Raw genomic sequence first — 19,537 nt, 5'->3', positions numbered from 1 at the left:
CTTTAGCATTTTTAATAAACGGCATGAAATCCCAAGGTGTTCTATTGTCTCTGTTTAATTCTGCGGTCTACTACTGTGTAACTGTTCCCAGTTAAGTTCTTGAGCCACATTATTAAACCAAGGTTCCTTTAACACAGTGGTTCTCAAAGTGAGCGGGGGACGCACGAGTATTGCGTGGGGGGGGGGGGGTATCAGCAGAAAAATAAATGTAAACAGCCAAAGGACGTAAGGAATGGGACATGGCTTGTGTGTGAAAAAGAAAACCATAGGTGAAGTCGCACAGACCCAGACAGGTGCTGGTCATTCAAAAGCTCAATGTAGGGCTTCAAAGTTAAAATTATTTGCAACTTTGTCACGTCCAGCAGAGATGTCACTGCGCTCCGCTGAACTGCGGCATTCTGGCGTCTCGGTATACTGTACAAATCGGCATACATTCACAAATGATAACTCAGCGGCAGAGTTCAGCTCATGCGGGGCGTAATTTCCACTTGGGGCTTTTCAAAATCCTGTTTGTGTCCTCCCACTTTCAAATGGTTTTGTAATGTCTTGTATTGTAGAATGCATGCTGAGCGCCGCTGATTCGCGCGATCCTTAAAATGAAACCAAAAGTAAAACACGCAAGTGCATTCAAAAGCAAATTTTAATACCCCACGTTTACAGAATGAATACCCAATGCATGCAAATTAGGCTACATAACATATCTAGGCTGTTATCAGTATACGGGCTATAATAAGTTGTATTGTTGTCTATAGCTCTGTATCATGGTGGGAAAATTCTGTCTATTTGCACTTTGAATATTGAAAGAGACACCTACTTTGATTACGGCTGCATTTATTGCCTAGATGACTAAGAAAGAACTGTGTAGTTTATTTTTTGTTATTTATACTGTAGATTCTTTAAAAATGCATTGACTGTCTCTAATTTAAATGACTGTACTTATAATAGAGAAAATAAACATCTTGTTCATGTACTCATATTTTCAATAATTCCTGTCCCTTGCTTAAGGCGTAAAATAAATATATAAAAAAGGCTTTCAGAATCAGCCCATTTGCTTGTAAAACATCTGCAATCAGAATCAGCCATGAAGAATCAAGATCGGCACATTACTAAAAATAAATTGGGTTCTCCTATTTTTTTGGTGAAGTTAACCATTTAAGAGCATGAAACTGAAGAGCACAAGTCTACTAAACAACTACAGGGACTAGCTTAAGAGTCCTACTTCCAGACTTGGGCTAAAGCACATTGATACATTCAAGTTCAACAGCTTTTGGAACAAATTTGACCAGCAGTATAAGATTTACATCTTTCCTTACTCTAGTAGACAGCTGGAGCTGCATGACTGAGAAACCTCTTCCAATGGAGGAGTCACAAATGGCCAAAAGTGACAACCTAGATTAGACTGGAGCATGATGGTATAGTATGTAATGGGCCAAGTTGCAGAAAGCTTTTGTTTGATTCCATATACAGGTCCTTCTCAAAAAAAATTAGCATATTGTGATAAAGTTCATTATTTTCTGTAATGTACTGATAAACATTAGACTTTCATATATTTTAGATTCATTACACACAACTGAAGTAGTTCAAGCCTTTTATTGTTGTAATATTGATGATTTTGGCATACAGCTCATGAAAACCCAAAATTCCTATCTCAAAAAATTAGCATATCATGAAAAGGTTCTCTAAACGAGCTATTAACCTAATCATCTGAATCAACTAATTAACTCTAAACACCTGCAAAAGATTCCTGAGGCTTTTAAAAACTCCCAGCCTGGTTCATTACGCAAAACCGCAATCATGGGTAAGACTGCCGACCTGACTGCTGTCCAGAAGGCCATCATTGACACCCTCAAGCAAGAGGCTAAGTCACAGAAAGAAATTTCTCAACGAATAGGCTGTTCCCAGAGTGCTGTATCAAGGCACCTCAGTGGGAAGTCTGTGGGAAGGAAAAAGTGTGGCAGAAAACGCTGCACAACGAGAAGAGGTGACCGGACCCTGAGGAAGATTGTGGAGAAGGACCGATTCCAGACCTTGGGGGACCTGCGGAAGCAGTGGACTGAGTCTGGAGTAGAAACATCCCCAGGTCAAGCCACTTTTGAACCAGAAACAGCGGCAGAAGCGCCTGACCTGGGCTACAGAGAAGCAGCACTGGACTGTTGCTCAGTGGTCCAAAGTACTTTTTTCGGATGAAAGCATATTTTGCATGTCAATTCTGAAATCAAGGTGCCAGAGTCTGGAGGAAGACTGGGGAGAGGGAAATGCCAAAATGCCTGAAGTCCAGTGTCAAGTACCCACAGTCAGTGATGGTCTGGGGTGCCGTGTCAGCTGCTGGTGTTGGTCCACTGTGTTTTATCAAGGGCAGGGTCAATGCAGCTAGCTATCAGGAGATTTTGGAGCACTTCATGCTTCCATCTGCTGAAAAGCTTTATGGAGATGAAGATTTCATTTTTCAGCACGACCTGGCACCTGCTCACAGTGCCAAAACCACTGGTAAATGGTTTACTGACCATGGTATTACTGTGCTCAATTGGCCTGCCAACTCTCCTGACCTGAACCCCATAGAGAATCTGTGGGATATTGTGAAGAGAAAGTTGAGAGACGCAAGACCCAACACTCTGGATGAGCATAAGGCCGCTATCGAAGCATCCTGGGCCTCCATAACACCTCAGCAGTGCCACAGGCTGATTGCCTCCATGCCACGCCGCATTGAAGCAGTCATTTCTGCAAAGGATTCCCGACCAAGTATTGAGTGCATAACTGAACATAATTATTTGAAGGTTTACTTTTTTTTTGTATTAAAAACACTTTTTTTTTTTTTATTGGTCGGATGAAATATGCTAATTTTATGAGATAGGAATTTTGGGTTTTCATGAGCTGTATGCCAAAATCATCAATATTAAAACAATAAAAGGCTTGAACTACTTCAGTTGTGTGTGAATCTAAAATATATGAAAGTCTAATGTTTATCAGTACATTACAGAAAATAATGAACTTAATCACAATATGCTAATTTTTTGAGAAGGACCTGTATATGGAATCAAACAAACGCTTACTGCAACTTGGCCCATTACATACTATACCATCATGCTCAAGTCTAATCTAGGTTGTCACTTTTGGCCATTTGTGACTCCTCCATTGGAAGAGGTTTCTCAGTCATGCAGCTCCAGCTGTCTACTAGAGTAAGGAAAGATGTAAATCTTATACTGCTGGTCAAATTTGTTCCAAAAGGTGTTGAACTTGAATGTATCAATGTGCTTTAGCCCAAGTCTGAAAGTAGGACTCTTAAGCTAGTCCCTGTAGTTGTTTAGTAGACTTGTGCTCTTCAGTTTCATGCTCTTAAATGGTATAAACCACCTTGGCTATCTGAGGGCCTTGTAGATATGTGAGCGTGAAGAAACAGTCCTTATGAGCTCTTGAGTGTGCATTTGTGTTCTCCCACCCCATTGGAGATGTTTCCCATCTTAATCTGTACATGTTAGTTCTTTGGTAACCAACTCAAGCTTATCTTAGAGAAAATGAATGCTGTCTGTAGAGTGCTGTGATTGGAAAATCAAATTTTTATTTGTATAAACCAGGGGTTCTCAACTCTGGCCTGCAAGATCCATTTTCCTGCCGAGTTCAGCTTCGACCCTAATCAAACACATCTGAACAAGTTAAGTCAAGTTTTTAGGATCACTGGACAGTTACAGGCAGGTGAGTTTGATCAAGGTTGGAAGTAAACTCTACAGGAAAATGGATTGGGCAGTCCAGAGTTGAGAACTCCTGGTATAAGCATTCATTTCCACTGGAGATGAGGTTTGCAAGTAAAATAATTTTTTAGCATGTTTTGATCAATAAGAAGGGACAATCTTGAAGGTGCTCATCCTCCTCTGACAAGACACATTATATAAACGAACTTGAGCTTAATTTCTGCCATTTGCCATTTTGAACTTAGCATTGGTTTTATCCTTCAACCTGGTCAACATTTTGACCATTCTGGATTGTTTCATTCTATGAAACACATCTTGGAGTTGTCAAAGCACTAAGACTGTTTGTTCAGGCTGGCTCAAGAGTAAGTTTGATTGGCATACTTAGGAATACATTGCACCTTAAGCAATACTGGATAGCCACTGTATTCTTAATTTACATTATAATTAAAATAGTCATTCATATTATAAAGTAAGTGCTTTTAATATTCTGCATATATTACAAGGTCAGTATCCTTCAGTATAACCCAATATTTAGAAAATGATATACCTCATAAATTTACCGAAACAAATTAATGTGTGTTTAATGTGTGGAGAAAACCAAGGAAAGCTGAATGTTAGGAACCAATGAGAATCACTGAGAGGCAAAAGCCCCCTCTCATGCAAGTCTGGAGAATCATCACTGTTGATGAAGAGGGAGGAGCTATCATTAATTAGCTGAAATCTGAAGAGTACAAAAAGACTGCAGGCCAGCATTTCCACATTGTGACTAGCTGTTGAACAATGTCTGGAGTTTGGAGTGTGGTTCAGATTTTGGCACTTTGTGCATTCTGTCATGCTGTTCCGCAGTGGGGTAATCTGCCTCAGAATCCTCAAGCTCTGATGCTCCAGCCATCTGACCATCGGTTTCAACAGTCAGCTCAACAACAATCTGCTCAGCAGGTTCCTCAGAAGTTTCAGCTTCAGCAGCCAGTGAAGGCCGAGCCTGTTGACAAATGTGCTGTAGCTGATTATGAGCAGATCCAATGTGGACAACCTGGTATCAGTGGTGCTGAGTGTGAGGCTATCAACTGCTGCTTTAATGGACAACAGTGTTACTATGGGAAAGCAGGTAAGAGTTTTGAATGTCATCTGTTAAAATTGTTAATGTTTGTTACCAACATTAATCTACTCTTGTATGTCATTCCAGTGACTGTCCAGTGTATTAGAGATGGTCAGTTTGTGGTAGTGGTGGCTAGAGATGTTACGCTGCCTCGACTGAGTCTGGATTCGGTCCGTCTAGTGGGTGGAAGTGAACCGCCTTGCGCTCCTGTGGACTCTACACCTTTCTTTGCTATATACCAGTTCCCTGTCACCGCATGTGGCACGAGCATGATGGTGAGGAGATGCTTCTGGCTTTATTCTGCATGGCTTATGATGGACTGGATGCCAACAGTGTTCATATTTGCAGGAGGACAGTGGATATGTGGTGTATGAAAACAGAATGACCTCCTCGTATGAAGTAGGCGTTGGTCCGTTTGGTTCCATCACGAGAGACAGCCATTTTGAGTAGGTGACTCATACCCTTTATCTTAAGTACCATCTCTGACAAACTCTACAAGTTGACCGTTTGTTGTCCAGGCTTCTCTTCCAGTGTAGGTACTCCGGTACTGCTGTGGAAGCTCTGGTTGTGGAGGTCAACAGTGTTCCTGCACCTCCACCAGTAGCTGCTCCTGGACCTCTCAGAGTGGAGCTTAGACTGGCCAATGGCCAATGTGTCACCAAAGGTTGCGCAGAAGGTAAGACTTGTCTTCAGTCTTAAAGTCCAGGTTGCAGTAGACTGTGGTTAAACCCCAGTGTTGTTCCTCAGGGGATGAGGCCTACACGTCCTACTACGGTGCTGCTGATTATCCCGTCACGAAAGTCCTGCGAGAGCCTGTGTATGTTGAGGTGCGCATTCTGGAGAGGACTGACCCCAACCTTGTCCTGATGCTGGGACGTTGTTGGGCGACATCAACCCCCAGTCCACTCAGTCTACCCCAGTGGGATCTTCTGATTGATGGGTGAGTCTACAGCCAGTCTTTATCCAGCTAGTCTGCTGTGAGGAACTCTCTAACTGCCTCTTTCCTCTTCAGATGCCCTTACTATGATGACCGTTACCTGACCGCACTGGTTCCTGTGACTGGAGCCTCTGGTCTTCAGTTCCCAACCCACTACAAGCGCTTCGTTGTCAAGATGTTCACGTTTGTTGATCCAGCATCACTAGCTCCTCTGCAGGAAACCGTATGCTCTCAGCTCTTCCTGAACCCCTAATATTGCTCTTTAATGGATTCTACGGCTTAACCTTTTTCTCTTTCAGATCTTCATCCATTGCAGTACAGAGGTGTGCCATCCCTCTTCTGGCTCCTGTGAGCAAAGCTGCAGCAGGAAGAGTGAGTGCTTGCTGTGACTTGATTAACTTCATCTGTTTCTTTAAAATGCTCCTCACACTTTCTCCTTCTCTTGCAGGAAGAGACACTCACATCAAGACCATCTCTAGTGGAGAGACTGTGGTTTCTAGTGGAGAAGTTACATTAGTCATGTGAATTTCATGCTTTTAATAAACTGCATGAAACTCCTATCTCTGGCTTGTTTCTTTTTAAAATATCAGCTGAGTGTCAAACGTTTTACTTCAGACACATCCATCTAAACTACAGCTCCACTTGCTGTAGCCAGGTCTTGTATTCTGATTGAACTGGCGTCTTGCCAAACTGAGCGGCTACAAAACTTGTTTAATTTGGCTAAACGACTTCTCAAGCTTCAGTAGGGAAGTTGGGGGAGCTTGGACACAAATGGTCTAATTTTGGTTTCCAGTTGAGAGCTATGAGTCTTCAAATTCTGTGCTATGAACCCATGTGGTGTTATCTGGACAAGGTTAACATGTGTTCCTGCTTCTTGGTGATTGTCAGCCATGATCCAAATCCCTTTTGAGACCAATTGGTTTTCTTTGTCCATACTGATGAGGCATTTGATGGCTCACCCCAGCAACTTTGCTTTTCTCTATTCGCACTGAAGTCTGTTTAACATTTGTTCCTAAGACAAATGTAGAAATTCGGGAACAAGTGTTGCCATTAATTTTCACAAGCCCAAATACAGAATGTTTGTCTCCATGCATTTTTCTGGAATAGTGTGACCAAAGACCCCAAAACCAGTCATAAGGGTCAATTATTTTATGTATGAATTCATATGTCTGAAAGATGAATAAGCTTTCTATTGATATGTTAGGGAAAGACAATATTTGGCTGAGATACCTGATTTTCAAATAGTTGTATGTGATGGTGCAAAAAAAAAAAAAAAAGACACTTACCTTTAAAGTTGTCCAAATAAAGTTCTTATCAATGCATATTACTAATCAAATTAAGTTGTGATGTATTTACAGTTGGAAATTTACAAAATATCTTAATGGAATGTGATCTTTACTTTATCTTAATGATTTTTGTCATTAAAGAACAACTGATAATTTTGACCCATACAATGTATTGTTGGCTATTGCTACAAATATACCTGTGCTACTTAAGACTGGTTTTGTGATCCAGGGTCATATATGCTTTTGTAAGAACTTGCATACTTCTATAAAATGTTCTTTAGTTAACTTTCAAAACAAGTCCTCCCAAACTGATTAGAAATCTATGGTAAAGGTCTTTTTAAGAGTCAAAAGGAACCAAACTAGGTGCACAAAGTTGCAAATAAAGTACTTGTTTTTTTTTCTAGTTTTGTTTTTATCTGTTCACATTTCAACAGATTTTTTTTAATCTAAATATACAGTGGTCAATATTTGAAGTAGATCAAAGTTGCCCTAAAACCAAAACAATACCTGTCCTTGTCTTAGAACAACTTTGCACTTTTTTTGATCTACTTCAAATGGTGACTACTATAGTTGGAGAAACTTCACTCAGTTTTGTTTCACCTGCGATGATATTAATGTTTCACCATATTTAGATATCTTCCAAATCCCATTTGAAACCATAGATGGCAGAGGTCCTCTGTTAATAACTGTAACTTGAACGTTATTTAGAAAAATTATACTGCCTTATGAGTGCTTTTGAAAGTAGAGTCAAATTCTTTTAATTGTATAGTGGATTTTATTCTCCCTAGTTTTATTCTGCACTGTCAAAATATCAACAGTTCCTGTTCAGCCAATGGAGTATGAAGTATAAGGCCAAGGCTGAATTTGAAATGCATGCTACCATACTAGTTGTTGTATAATACCAGAAATTGTAAAGTTAGTAAGTTATACTTACTTCTATAAGTTATATAACTTTATGCCTTTATGCATATTAAGGAATATTGAATTTTGAGAACCAATTGTATGTAAACTCCCAATTGTGCATGTCTGGAGAATCATCAATGTTCATGAAGAGGGAGGAGCTATCATTAATTAGCTGGAATCTGTAGAGTACAAAAAGGCCAAAGGCCAACGTCTCAGCATTGTGACTAGCTGTTGAACAATGGCTGGAGTTTGGTGTCTGGCTCAGATTTTGGCACTTTGTGCATTCTGTCATGCTGTTCCGCAGTGGGGTAATCTGCCTCAGAATCCTCAAGCTCTGATGTTTCAGCCATCTGACCATCGGTTTCAACAGTCAGCTCAACAACAATCTGCTCAGAAGTTTCAGCTTCAGCAGCCAGTGAAGGCTGAGCCTGTTGACAAATGTGCTGTAGCTGATTATGAGCAGATCCAATGTGGACAACCTGGTATCAGTGGTGCTGAGTGTGAGGCTATCAACTGCTGCTTTAACGGACAACAGTGTTACTATGGGAAAGCAGGTAAGAGTTTCGAATGTCATCTGTTAAAATTTGGTTAATGTTTGTTACAACATTAATCTACTCTTGTATGTCATTCCAGTGACTGTCCAGTGTATTAGAGATGGTCAGTTTGTGGTAGTGGTGGCTAGAGATGTTACGCTGCCTCGACTGAGTCTGGATTCGGTCCGTCTAGTGGGTGGAAGTGAACCGCCTTGCGCTCCTGTGGACTCTACACCTTTCTTTGCTATATACCAGTTCCCTGTCACCGCATGTGGCACGAGCATGATGGTGAGGAGATGCTTCTGGCTTTATTCTGCATGGCTTATGATGGACTGGATGCCAACAGTGTTCATATTTGCAGGAGGACAGTGGATATGTGGTGTATGAAAACAGAATGACCTCCTCGTATGAAGTAGGCGTTGGTCCGTTTGGTTCCATCACGAGAGACAGCCATTTTGAGTAGGTGACTCATACCCTTTATCTTAAGTACCATCTCTGACAAACTCTACAAGTTGACCGTTTGTTGTCCAGGCTTCTCTTCCAGTGTAGGTACTCTGGTACTGCTGTGGAAGCTCTGGTTGTGGAGGTCAACAGTGTTCCTGCACCTCCACCAGTAGCTGCTCCTGGACCTCTCAGAGTGGAGCTTAGACTGGCCAATGGCCAATGTGTCACCAAAGGTTGCGCAGAAGGTAAGACTTGTTTTCAGTCTTAAAGTCCAGGTTGCAGTAGACTGTGGTTAAACCCCAGTGTTGTTCCTCAGGGGATGAGGCCTACACGTCCTACTACGGTGCTGCTGATTATCCCGTCACGAAAGTCCTGCGAGAGCCTGTGTATGTTGAGGTGCGCATTCTGGAGAGGACCGACCCCAACCTTGTCCTGATGCTGGGACGTTGTTGGGCGACATCAACCCCCAGTCCATTCAGTCTACCCCAGTGGGATCTTCTGATTGATGGGTGAGTCTACAGCCAGTCTTTATCCAGCTAGTCTGCTGTGAGGAACTCTCTAACTGCCTCTTTCCTCTTCAGATGCCCTTACTATGATGACCGTTACCTGACCGCACTGGTTCCTGTGACTGGAGCCTCTGGTCTTCAGTTCCCAACCCACTACAAGCGCTTCGTTGTCAAGATGTTCACGTTTGTTGATCCAGCATCACTAGCTCCTCTGCAGGAAACCGTATGCTCTCAGCTCTTCCTGAACCCCTAATATTACTCTTTAATGGATTCTACGGCTTAACCCTTTTCTCTTTCAGATCTTCATCCATTGCAGTACAGAGGTGTGCCATCCCTCTTCTGGCTCCTGTGAGCAAAGCTGTGGCAGGAAGAGTAAGTGCACGCAGTAACTATTTTCACTTCATTTGTGACTTAGTTGTGGCCTTTCTCACTACTTTTTCTCCTTTTTAGGAAGAGATGTTGCTGTGAGGACCTCCACTATTGGACAAACTGTTTCCAGTGGAGAAGTGAAATTGGTTGTATGATTGAGTTGTCTTTTAATAAACTATGTAGAACCTTACACCGTCTCAGTGTTTCATGCCAAGCTACCTGAAGTTGCTTGTTTATTTGCTATGTTAAGATCAATTGTGACTCAATCTACCTTCAGTCATTTGGTGCATCAACCATTGGACCTGTTTTGGTTCACAATTTGTTCTCAAAAGGTCTTCTAGACACCCTTCCCTTAAGATTGTGTCTTAAGAGCCAAACTTGCACCACAATATGGCAATACTCCACTTTTCAGAGGTTTAAAAGTGAGGCAAATGGATCATAAAGCACCTGTCAGTCATATTAGAGAAACAGCCAATGCAGGCACACACTGTTGACCCAATTATGCAGCATTGCCCATATGGAGGGCCACTAGAGGGGATGAACACAGAGGGTGGGCCGATTCACTGAACTAAGGCCAGTAACTGATCCCATTGCTGAAAAGGAAAAGTTCCTCTGTGATTCTTGACACCTGTAGCTTGTTTTAAGGAGTTGGATCATTTGTGTGCTATTGTAACTTCATGGCTGTTCAGTGGTGAAGTAAAATGCAGTGTGCGGGACTTCCGGTTATGGCGTGCAGCTGATAAGTCACGTGAATCGGGCTCGCTACTGAATGTTCGTTTGAATTCTCAAAAAGGCTAGAACTGATATAAGCGTTTAGAAAACCACTTTAAAGTTCGCCGGGACAAAATGCCACCCAAAACCATCAAACCTGCACAACATTCGAAGCCATCTGGACAGATGGAAGAGGAAGACAAGGTGTTAGCTAGCAAAAAGCTAGCCGAGCTGCAAAGTGAAGATAAAGCGGCCACAAACGACGATATCCTACGTGCGGCTCAGTCCTTGAGAGACGATTGTTCAAAACAATTCACTGACACGATGGACGCCATAAACGGCATAAAATCGGACTTACTGTCACAAGCGCAACGAATTGGAGAGGATCTCGCAAGCTGAAGAGGATGTAACAGACCTTCAACACAAAGTTAATCAACTCGAAGAAACAACTGAATTTCTACGAAACAAGGTGCATGATTTGGAGGACAGAGGAAGGCGTTCTAATCTGAGACTAATTGGCCTGCCAGAAAAAACAGAAGGATCCAATATGTTCGCCTTCATTGAGAATTTTTTCCCTAAGATTCTGAGGGATGAGTTCGGATCGCCACCTGTCATTGAACGAGCGCACCGGGTAGGACAAGTTAACCCGAACCGCACGTCAGCTCCAAGAGCGATCGTGATGAAGTTCCTGAATTACCAGGACAAGGAAGAAGGCTTTGAGAGCGGCTAGGAAAATGAAGGAGTTAAGATACGAAGGGCAACGGATCAGCTTGTTTCCAGATTTATCAGCTGAGACCCGTCAGCGGCAGCGACAGTTCGACGGAGTAAAGTCACAACTTCGAGGCATGCAAATTCGTTATGGGATGCTTTACCCTGCGCATCTGATTGTCACGCACGCCGGCCAGCGTCATGTCTTTAAAACTGTTGCGGAGGCAGAGGATTTTGTTCGGTCAGTACGTACCAATACTTAAACGTTGCAACACAAGTGTTGACTCATCAGGACTTGAACTCTGTGTCTAGTTATTAAGGATGCACTCTTATTTCATTTTCTTTCAAGTGGTTAAGATGTTTACATTTACGTGGAATTGAAAGTGATTATATTCCAGCAGAACTGATATAACAAATTACATTGCCAGTTTAAATTTATTTTTTCTTTCTCTACTATGTTCATCAGTATGAGTAAACAAGTTCATGTATAGAGATATACGAGTCAGTCTAAACTGGCCCGATGTTCTATAGGGTGGGACTTATAATTCTGAGCCCAGCTATGTTCTTCTTTAGCGAGCCCAGGGCTGATAGTAATGAGAGTAGGCTTGCCAAATGTTGCTCCATATTATATGGATCTAACATGTTTCATAACCAAGGTTCATTGTAAGGGGTATTGTTATGCTTTCCAGTTGGGGGATTGCAGGTGGGGTGGGATGGCAGGGGTTGTTTATGTAAGCGTTTGTGTTATTTTGTTTATTTTTTATCGTTCACACTCTTTTGGTTTTACTTTCTATATGGATGCCCATGCACAGTTGTATTTACATGGTTATATAAGTAGGTAAGTGATTAATAATTCGGAGATAAACATTTGTAGCTGGAATGTAAGAGGACTAAATAATTTGGTAAAACTTAAACAAGTACTAGGTCGATTAAAACAAATTAAAGCAAACATAATCTTTTTACAAGAAACTCATTTATTAAAAGATGATGTTAGTAGAGTCACTAAGAGATGGCCAGGGCAAGTTTTCAATGCATCTTTCACCTCTCGAGCCAGAGGAGTCATGATTCTTATACATAAGTCCATCCCATTTCAGTTAAAACAGCAATATATAGATCCGTTAGGGAGACACATAATTCTTAATGGTACAATTTTGACATCACATATTAATTTAATAAGCATATACGCTCCTAATGTAGATGACCCTTCTTTTTTTCAGAATTTCTTTTTCACTATCTCAGCCTATGCCGGAAATTATGTAATTGGAGGAGATTTTAATTGTGTACTAAACCCCGAGAATGATCGCTCTTCAGGAGTAGATACCCATCAACAGTCTAAGAAAATGATCTTGAAGTATATGACTGACTTAAATTTAGTTGAGATTTGGAGGTATCTCGATCCAAGCAAGAAAGAATATTCATGCTTTTCGAATACATATAAAACATTTTCAAGAATAGATTATTTTTTAATTTCCAGTGGTTTAGTGGCGAAGGTAGGTAAAACTTGGCATGATAGTATCTTACTGTCCGACCATGCCCCTGTTTTGTTTACAATCCAATTAGACAATCTTGTTCTCCCACCTCCCAGATTTCGATTTCAAGCAAGTTGGCTTCTTGATCATGATTTTGTGAAATTCTTGGATAATAAAATTGATATATATTTTGTAGTTAATACAAATCAGACAAGTGCCTCAGTTAAATGGGAGGCATTCAAGGCATATATTAGAGGGGAGATATTAAGTTATACAAGATACAAATCCAAAATTTATCAGGCAGAATTAGAAGACCTGGGGAAAGAAATTAAACTACTAGAACGGCATCTCTTTAGTAATAATGACCCTTCAAAGCAGAAAGAACTTGTACTGAAAGTACTGAAAGCCAAATATAATGAAATAACTAGTAGTAAAATATCTAAGAACTTAATGTGGCTAAAGCAGTCTTATTATGATCAGGGGGAAAAATCAGGAAAACTTCTAGCATGGAGAATCAAGAATATACAAACAGATAGAGCCATCAATTCAGTTTTTTTAGAGAATGGGGAGAAGACGGTGGACCCATTGGAAATAAATAATATTTTTAAACTGTACTATGAAAATTTGTATAACTCGGAAATTGCCAGTAATTCAGAGGGGCAAAATAATTTTCTTGGTAAAATTAAATTTCCAAAATTATCAGAAGAGACAAGAAGTAATTTAGAAAAGAATCTAAGTATAGAAGAGCTCTCAGAGGCTCTACAGGACATGAGTAACGGCAAGGCTCCTGGACCGGATGGCCTCCCGATGGAAATTTACAAAACATTTGCAGGGAAAATTTTACCACACTTACTTGAAATGTTTAATGAATCTTTAGGAAAAGGAATATTACCCCCCTCTCTGAGATTAGCTCTAATTACCCTTATATTAAAACCAGGTAAACCTCCCAATGAAAAATCATCCTATAGGCCCATATCGTTAATGTCCTGTGATACTAAGATTCTCTGTAAGGCCCTATCTAAAAGAATTGAAACGTTCATACTAGTGGTGGGCCGTTATCGGCGTTAACGTGCTGCGTTAACGTGAGACTCTTATCGGGCGATAAAAAAAATATCGCCGTTAATCTATTCTCAAAGTTGGGTTGGGAGCTGGGTCTAAACTACGCAAGATATGATGACTTTCACCTTGATATTTTAGTGCGGATGATGTATACCTAGTGGAATTGCACTGTAGGGGGCGAGAACGAGTCTTCAACTTCTGTGAAATTACCACATCAAATGAGACGTGCAAAGTCTGCAAACATGGATGCAGTTATGAAGCCGCTTCAGGGCAGGTGCGTTCTTAGACCCTTTTTACTGGGGCACGCGCCCCAGTGAAAATCTGCTGTGCCCCAGTAAAATCTCAAGTTTGAGTTATAATTTACTTTGATAATCCCGAAATAAAGACATTAAACTATATGCAACAACTGAACTGACGCTTCTAAAAGCAACGCAGTTTAATGGAAGACTATGCACGCAGAAATCCATTCCCGTGCGCGTCTCTGTGTATTTAACGGCAACGCGCACGTCACGCAGCCTTTTGTGCAGAAGTACTTGGTTACACAAGTTTGTATAGGTAATTATGTTGTAAATGCAATTGTCAAGCAGTTTGTGATGCATTTTGGAAACAGGAGATGAGCGCCTGATCTAATGCGCCACCTGGCCCGTTCTCGAAGACTTACTTTTAGTCATTATTTGGGTAGCACACATATTCTGAATGCCTTCAGCAGAATTCAATTAGGGTTTGCATTAGCATTAACAATTGCATTAGCCATTTTAATCTAGATTAATAGATTAATTCCAAGATTTAATCTAGATTAATCTAGATTTAAAAAATTAATCTATGCCCACCCCTAGTTCATACCAAACCTTATCATGAACGATCAAAATGGGTTTGTGCTTGGAAGGCAAGCCTTTCATAACATACGAAGGGTCTTAAATATAGTATATAAAAAACAAAAGGCCGAGGACCATGCAATTCTGTCGTTGGACGCGGAAAAAGCCTTCGACAGGATTGAATGGAGGTATCTTTTCGAGGTGCTTGAGAGATTTGGGTTGGGTGATGGGTATATTAGATGGATCAAATTACTTTACAATGATCCATGAGCAGAAATAATAACAAATAACCAAATATCAAAGCCCTTTAATTTAAGTAGAGGAACCCGTCAAGGGTACCCACTTTGTTGTTTTTATTCGCAGTAGAACCTCTTGCAATGGCAATTCGGAGTAGTCCTGAAATTAAAGGCATAATAATAGGTGAGAGAGAACACCGCTTATCTCTGTTTGCAGATGATATTGTTGTTTTTCTTAGTAATCTAGAACTTTCAATTCAAGCTCTTAACACTTTATTAAAAGTATTCGGAGAGTTTTCAGGGTATAAAGTTAACAATAATAAAAGTGCCTTTGCTATTATTAAACAAGGATGAAACTATACAAACAATAGGCAATTTTTCAGTTTACAAGAAGAGTTTACCCACTTAGGAATTAAGATAGTCACAAATATAACAGAGATTATTTCAATTAATTATGACCCATTGTTAAAAAAAGTCATGGACTCGCTCGAGAGATGGAATGCAATGGAATCTCAATGATTGGACGTATAAATATTATAAAGATGTCAATTCTACCTAAGTTCTTTTATCTCTTTCAGTCAATTCCTCTTCCACTTCCAGCTACATTCTTTGTAACACTCAAGAAAATGTTCAAGGGTTATATGGAATAACAAGCGTCCTCGGTTACGTCTGTCCCTACTTTATTTACCGTATGAGCGGGGAGGGCTTAAACTACCAAATATAAAACTCTATTATTGGGCAGCTCAATTGTGTTCCACTATGTATTATTTCATAAAAACAGACCCTCCTGCATGGATAGATATAGAAAAAAATGGAATAACAACTCCATTACAGATGTATCTTTATTCTTCCCCAGTTAAAGTACTAAAAATCTACAAATAATCCTTTCCTTAGAAACTCTATTTGTGTATGGTATGAAGCTCATGACTTTTTAGGTGAAACAATTAAACTTTCAAGTCTGACGCCAATTTGGGGTAATACAATGTTTGTGCCAGGGACAAATGATGGGGGATTTAAAAATTGGACGTACAAGGGTGCAAAACAAGTAAAAGATTTATATAAGGATGGTATAATGATGTCGTTCCAACAATTGATGAAAGAATACGATATTCATTAGAAGCACTTCTTCAAATATCTACAGATAAGAAGTTTTATACACTCTGAAATTAAAACCTATTTAGAGCCTTCTTTGTCAACTATAGAAGAACATACTTTAAAACATTTAAGGGATAAAGGCAATCTGTCTTTTTTTTATAATACACTTTTAGAGGGTTCAAAAGAAAGTTCAATGTCCTATTTAACTGCATGGAAAAATGACCTTCAGGGAGATATTTCTAAAGATGAATGGATGGATTCTTGTTTGTTTGCGCAAACATATAGTGTAAATACTAGATGCAGACTGCTGCAATATAAATGCGGACATATATTACCCCGGTTAAACTACATAAGTTTAACCCAAATATTCCTGACAGCTGTTTAAAATGTAAACAAGATATTGGAACCCTTTACCATTGTATGTGGGAGTGTATTGAGATTCAAACATTTTGGAAGAGTATTCTGGTTATGATTGGTAAACTGACTGAAGAAAATGTTCCTTGCGATCCCAAACTCTGTTTATTTCATATATATCCAGTAAATTCTGTGGTGAACACCAATAAACGCAAACTAATTGACTTTAGCTTGCTTCAGGCCAAACGGGCTATTGCTTTAAAATGGAAGGAGATACAAGGTCCTTCCTCTATCCTTTGGATTAAAGAAATGACTAACAACCTCGCCATGGAAAAACTGACTTATGCAGTTAAAGGGAAACTTAAAGACTTTTACAATATTTGGACTCCATTTTTATGCTATTGTAACCAAGAGGACTTGACAGCAGTGGACGACTAATATTCAACATTCATCTCTTTGTATTGGGTATCTCCATATACTGTAATGTGATCTCTCCTAAAAAATAACTAAATACTCAGAAAAGGTAAAAGTTAAACTGTAAAATGGATGGCTGTGAATGCTGGTGTACGGAAACTAGTGAGAATTGTTTGTGTATTTGTTGAATATTTTATTTTATTTATTTATTTATTTTTTTTATTGTTAATTAATTTATTTTATTTTCTCTCTTGGAGAAGCTCTGTAAGGTTCTCTTACTTATGTATGTGTTTTTTTCTTTTATTTAAATGTATTATGTGTTTAAAACAAATGCAAATAAATATATTTTGAAAAAAAAAAAAAATGCAGTGTGCTCTGGAGCGCGTGTGTGCAGTGGATGGACATAACGATCGCGGGGTGCGCGCGCAGCGGCTCCGGTTCGCTCTCCTCCGGTGAAAATGTATAAAATCAAGCTAATATGAACAAATCCCTGTGTAAAAACCTTCAGGATATAGACAGAATACAAATGTAAAGTGTGGTGTGTGTAAGTGCTGCTGAAGTGGAGATTTATGGCTCAGTGTAGGAGAAAAAACTCTTGGCCTTAAAAATATGTATTGTAATTGAAATCTATTGATACAAATAGATAAAGTGCTATAAAAGAAACACTTATCAGTGATGTTTGGCTGTTTTCTGAAAAAACACAAAGGCCTAAATCTCAAACTTCACAGCTGCATGAAAAAACAGCGTTTTTGCCTGTAAAATGTATTTAAGATATTTAATCTTGTTTTTTGCAAAATGCACTTAATTTAGTTTTTTCTCCCTGGAAACAGTTAAAATTATCTGGTAAGTATAAAGTATAAAATATTTTTAAATCAATATGCATTTTAAATGCATCTTAACTTAGTATTTTTGTCTTGATTCTAGTGAAAATTTCTACAAATTCCTAAGTAAGATGCAGCCACTGTTGTTCAACAACATCCAATCAAATGTGAAGTTAAAGTTAATTAGTCAGAGCAGCTGTAATGGTTCTTGATTAAAGGGGGTGTGGTTGATAACGACTATTCATTTGCAGAGTATAAATAGCAGTCCAAGGCCTCCTGAAACTATGCTCAGTTGTTTAGTAATGGCAGGAAAGTGGCATTTATGTTATTTCCAAACACTATGTGTTTTGGCTATTTCTTTTTGCAGCGCTCTTCCTCAAATGGGTTATCCAGCTCAGAATCCTCAAGCTCTGATGTTCCAGCCATCTGACCATCGGTTTCAACAGTCAGCTCAACAACAATCTGCTCAGCAGGTTCCTCAGAAGTTTCAGCTTCAGCAGCCAGTGAAGGCCGAGCCTGTTGACAAATGTGCTGTAGCTGATTATGAGCAGATCCAATGTGGACAACCTGGTATCAGTGGTGCTGAGTGTGAGGCTATCAACTGCTGCTTTAATGGACAACAGTGTTACTATGGGAAAGCAGGTAAGAGTTTCAGATCTCATCTGTTGAAATTTGGTTAGTTTGTTACCAACATTAATCTACTCTTGTATGTCATTCCAGTGACTGTCCAGTGTATTAGAGATGGTCAGTTTGTGGTAGTGGTGGCTAGAGATGTTACGCTGCCTCGACTGAGTCTGGATTCGGTCCGTCTAGTGGGTGGAAGTGAACCGCCTTGCGCTCCTGTGGACTCTACACCTTTCTTTGCTATATACCAGTTCCCTGTCACCGCATGTGGCACGAGCATGATGGTGAGGAGCTGCTTCTGGCTTTATTCTGCATGGCTTATGATGGGCTGGATGCCAACAGTGTTCATATTTGCAGGAGGACAGTGGATATGTGGTGTATGAAAACAGAATGACCTCCTCGTATGAAGTAGGCGTTGGTCCGTTTGGTTCCATCACGAGAGACAGCCATTTTGAGTAGGTGACTCATACCCTTTATCTTAAGTACCATCTCTGACAAACTCTACAAGTTGACCGTTTGTTGTCCAGGCTTCTCTTCCAGTGTAGGTACTCTGGTACTGCTGTGGAAGCTCTGGTTGTGGAGGTCAACAGTGTTCCTGCACCTCCACCAGTAGCTGCTCCTGGACCTCTCAGAGTGGAGCTTAGACTGGCCAATGGCCAATGTGTCACCAAAGGTTGCGCAGAAGGTAAGACTTGTCTTCAGTCTTAAAGTCCAGGTTGCAGTAGACTGTGGTTAAACCCCAGTGTTGTTCCTCAGGGGATGAGGCCTACACGTCCTACTACGGTGCTGCTGATTATCCCGTCACGAAAGTCCTGCGAGAGCCTGTGTATGTTGAGGTGCGCATTCTGGAGAGGACTGACCCCAACCTTGTCCTGATGCTGGGACGTTGTTGGGCGACATCAACCCCCAGTCCACTCAGTCTACCCCAGTGGGATCTTCTGATTGATGGGTGAGTCTACAGCCAGTCTTTATCCAGCTAGTCTGCTGTGAGGAACTCTCTAACTGCCTCTTTCCTCTTCAGATGCCCTTACTATGATGACCGTTACCTGACCGCACTGGTTCCAGTGACTGGAGCGTCTGGTCTTCAGTTCCCAACCCACTACAAGCGCTTCGTTGTCAAGATGTTCACGTTTGTTGATCCAGCATCACTAGCTCCTCTGCAGGAAACCGTACGCTCTCAGCTCTTCCTGAACCCCTAATATTGCTCTTTAATGGATTCTATGGCTTAACCCTTTTCTCTTTCAGATCTTCATCCATTGCAGTACAGCGGTGTGCCATCCCTCTTCTGGCTCCTGTGAGCAAAGCTGTGGCAGGAAGAGTAAGTGCACGCAGTAACTATTTTCACTTGATTTGTGACTTAGTCGTGGCCTCTCACTACTTTTTCTCCTTTTTAGGAAGAGATGTTGCTGTGAGGACCTCCACTATTGGACAAACTGTTTCCAGTGGAGAAGTGAGATTGGTTGTATGA

General features: G+C 40.4%; 3 protein-coding genes across 3 annotated transcripts; all 3 read left to right on the top strand.

Annotated features, from left to right (window-relative positions):
- Nucleotides 1–4,466: 4,466 nt before the first annotated feature.
- On the top strand, nt 4,467–6,247 carry LOC141348524 (zona pellucida sperm-binding protein 4-like). The gene is made up of 8 exons (XM_073852811.1): nt 4,467–4,794; nt 4,873–5,060; nt 5,134–5,231; nt 5,304–5,461; nt 5,533–5,725; nt 5,798–5,945; nt 6,022–6,094; nt 6,171–6,247. The coding sequence occupies exons 1-8, from the start codon at nt 4,467–4,469 to the stop codon at nt 6,245–6,247; spliced, it is 1,263 nt and encodes a 420-aa protein (XP_073708912.1).
- Nucleotides 6,248–8,149: 1,902 nt separating this feature from the next.
- LOC141348522 (zona pellucida sperm-binding protein 4-like) lies at nt 8,150–9,918 on the top strand. Its single transcript, XM_073852810.1, has 8 exons — nt 8,150–8,465; nt 8,545–8,732; nt 8,806–8,903; nt 8,976–9,133; nt 9,205–9,397; nt 9,470–9,617; nt 9,694–9,766; nt 9,845–9,918. Exons 1-8 carry the CDS (start codon nt 8,150–8,152, stop codon nt 9,916–9,918), a joined length of 1,248 nt encoding a protein of 415 aa, XP_073708911.1.
- Nucleotides 9,919–11,208: 1,290 nt separating this feature from the next.
- LOC141348521 (zona pellucida sperm-binding protein 4-like) lies at nt 11,209–19,537 on the top strand. Its single transcript, XM_073852809.1, has 9 exons — nt 11,209–11,423; nt 17,813–18,087; nt 18,166–18,353; nt 18,427–18,524; nt 18,597–18,754; nt 18,826–19,018; nt 19,091–19,238; nt 19,315–19,387; nt 19,464–19,537. The coding sequence occupies exons 1-9, from the start codon at nt 11,209–11,211 to the stop codon at nt 19,535–19,537; spliced, it is 1,422 nt and encodes a 473-aa protein (XP_073708910.1).

Source organism: Garra rufa, chromosome 13 (genome assembly GCF_049309525.1).
Source record: "Garra rufa chromosome 13, GarRuf1.0, whole genome shotgun sequence".
In the NCBI taxonomy this organism is placed as follows: domain Eukaryota; kingdom Metazoa; phylum Chordata; class Actinopteri; order Cypriniformes; family Cyprinidae; genus Garra; species Garra rufa.
This window is presented reverse-complemented; position numbering and strand designations above follow the sequence as displayed.

Bases quoted from the DNA above. Each gene is read 5' to 3' on its own strand.
- LOC141348521 (XM_073852809.1), top strand. From the start codon at position 11,209: ATGAAGGAGTTAAGATACGAAGGGCAACGGATCAGCTTGTTTCCAGAT. The intron at 18,755-18,825 runs GTAAGACTTGTC...GTTGTTCCTCAG, and splicing joins CACCAAAGGTTGCGCAGAAG to GGGATGAGGCCTACACGTCC. The intron at 19,239-19,314 runs GTACGCTCTCAG...TTTCTCTTTCAG, and splicing joins TAGCTCCTCTGCAGGAAACC to ATCTTCATCCATTGCAGTAC.
- LOC141348522 (XM_073852810.1), top strand. From the start codon at position 8,150: ATGGCTGGAGTTTGGTGTCTGGCTCAGATTTTGGCACTTTGTGCATTC. The intron at 8,733-8,805 runs GTGAGGAGATGC...TCATATTTGCAG, and splicing joins CATGTGGCACGAGCATGATG to GAGGACAGTGGATATGTGGT. The intron at 9,767-9,844 runs GTAAGTGCACGC...TCTCCTTTTTAG, and splicing joins GCAAAGCTGTGGCAGGAAGA to GAAGAGATGTTGCTGTGAGG.
- LOC141348524 (XM_073852811.1), top strand. From the start codon at position 4,467: ATGTCTGGAGTTTGGAGTGTGGTTCAGATTTTGGCACTTTGTGCATTC. The intron at 5,726-5,797 runs GTGAGTCTACAG...TTTCCTCTTCAG, and splicing joins TGGGATCTTCTGATTGATGG to ATGCCCTTACTATGATGACC. The intron at 5,946-6,021 runs GTATGCTCTCAG...TTTCTCTTTCAG, and splicing joins TAGCTCCTCTGCAGGAAACC to ATCTTCATCCATTGCAGTAC.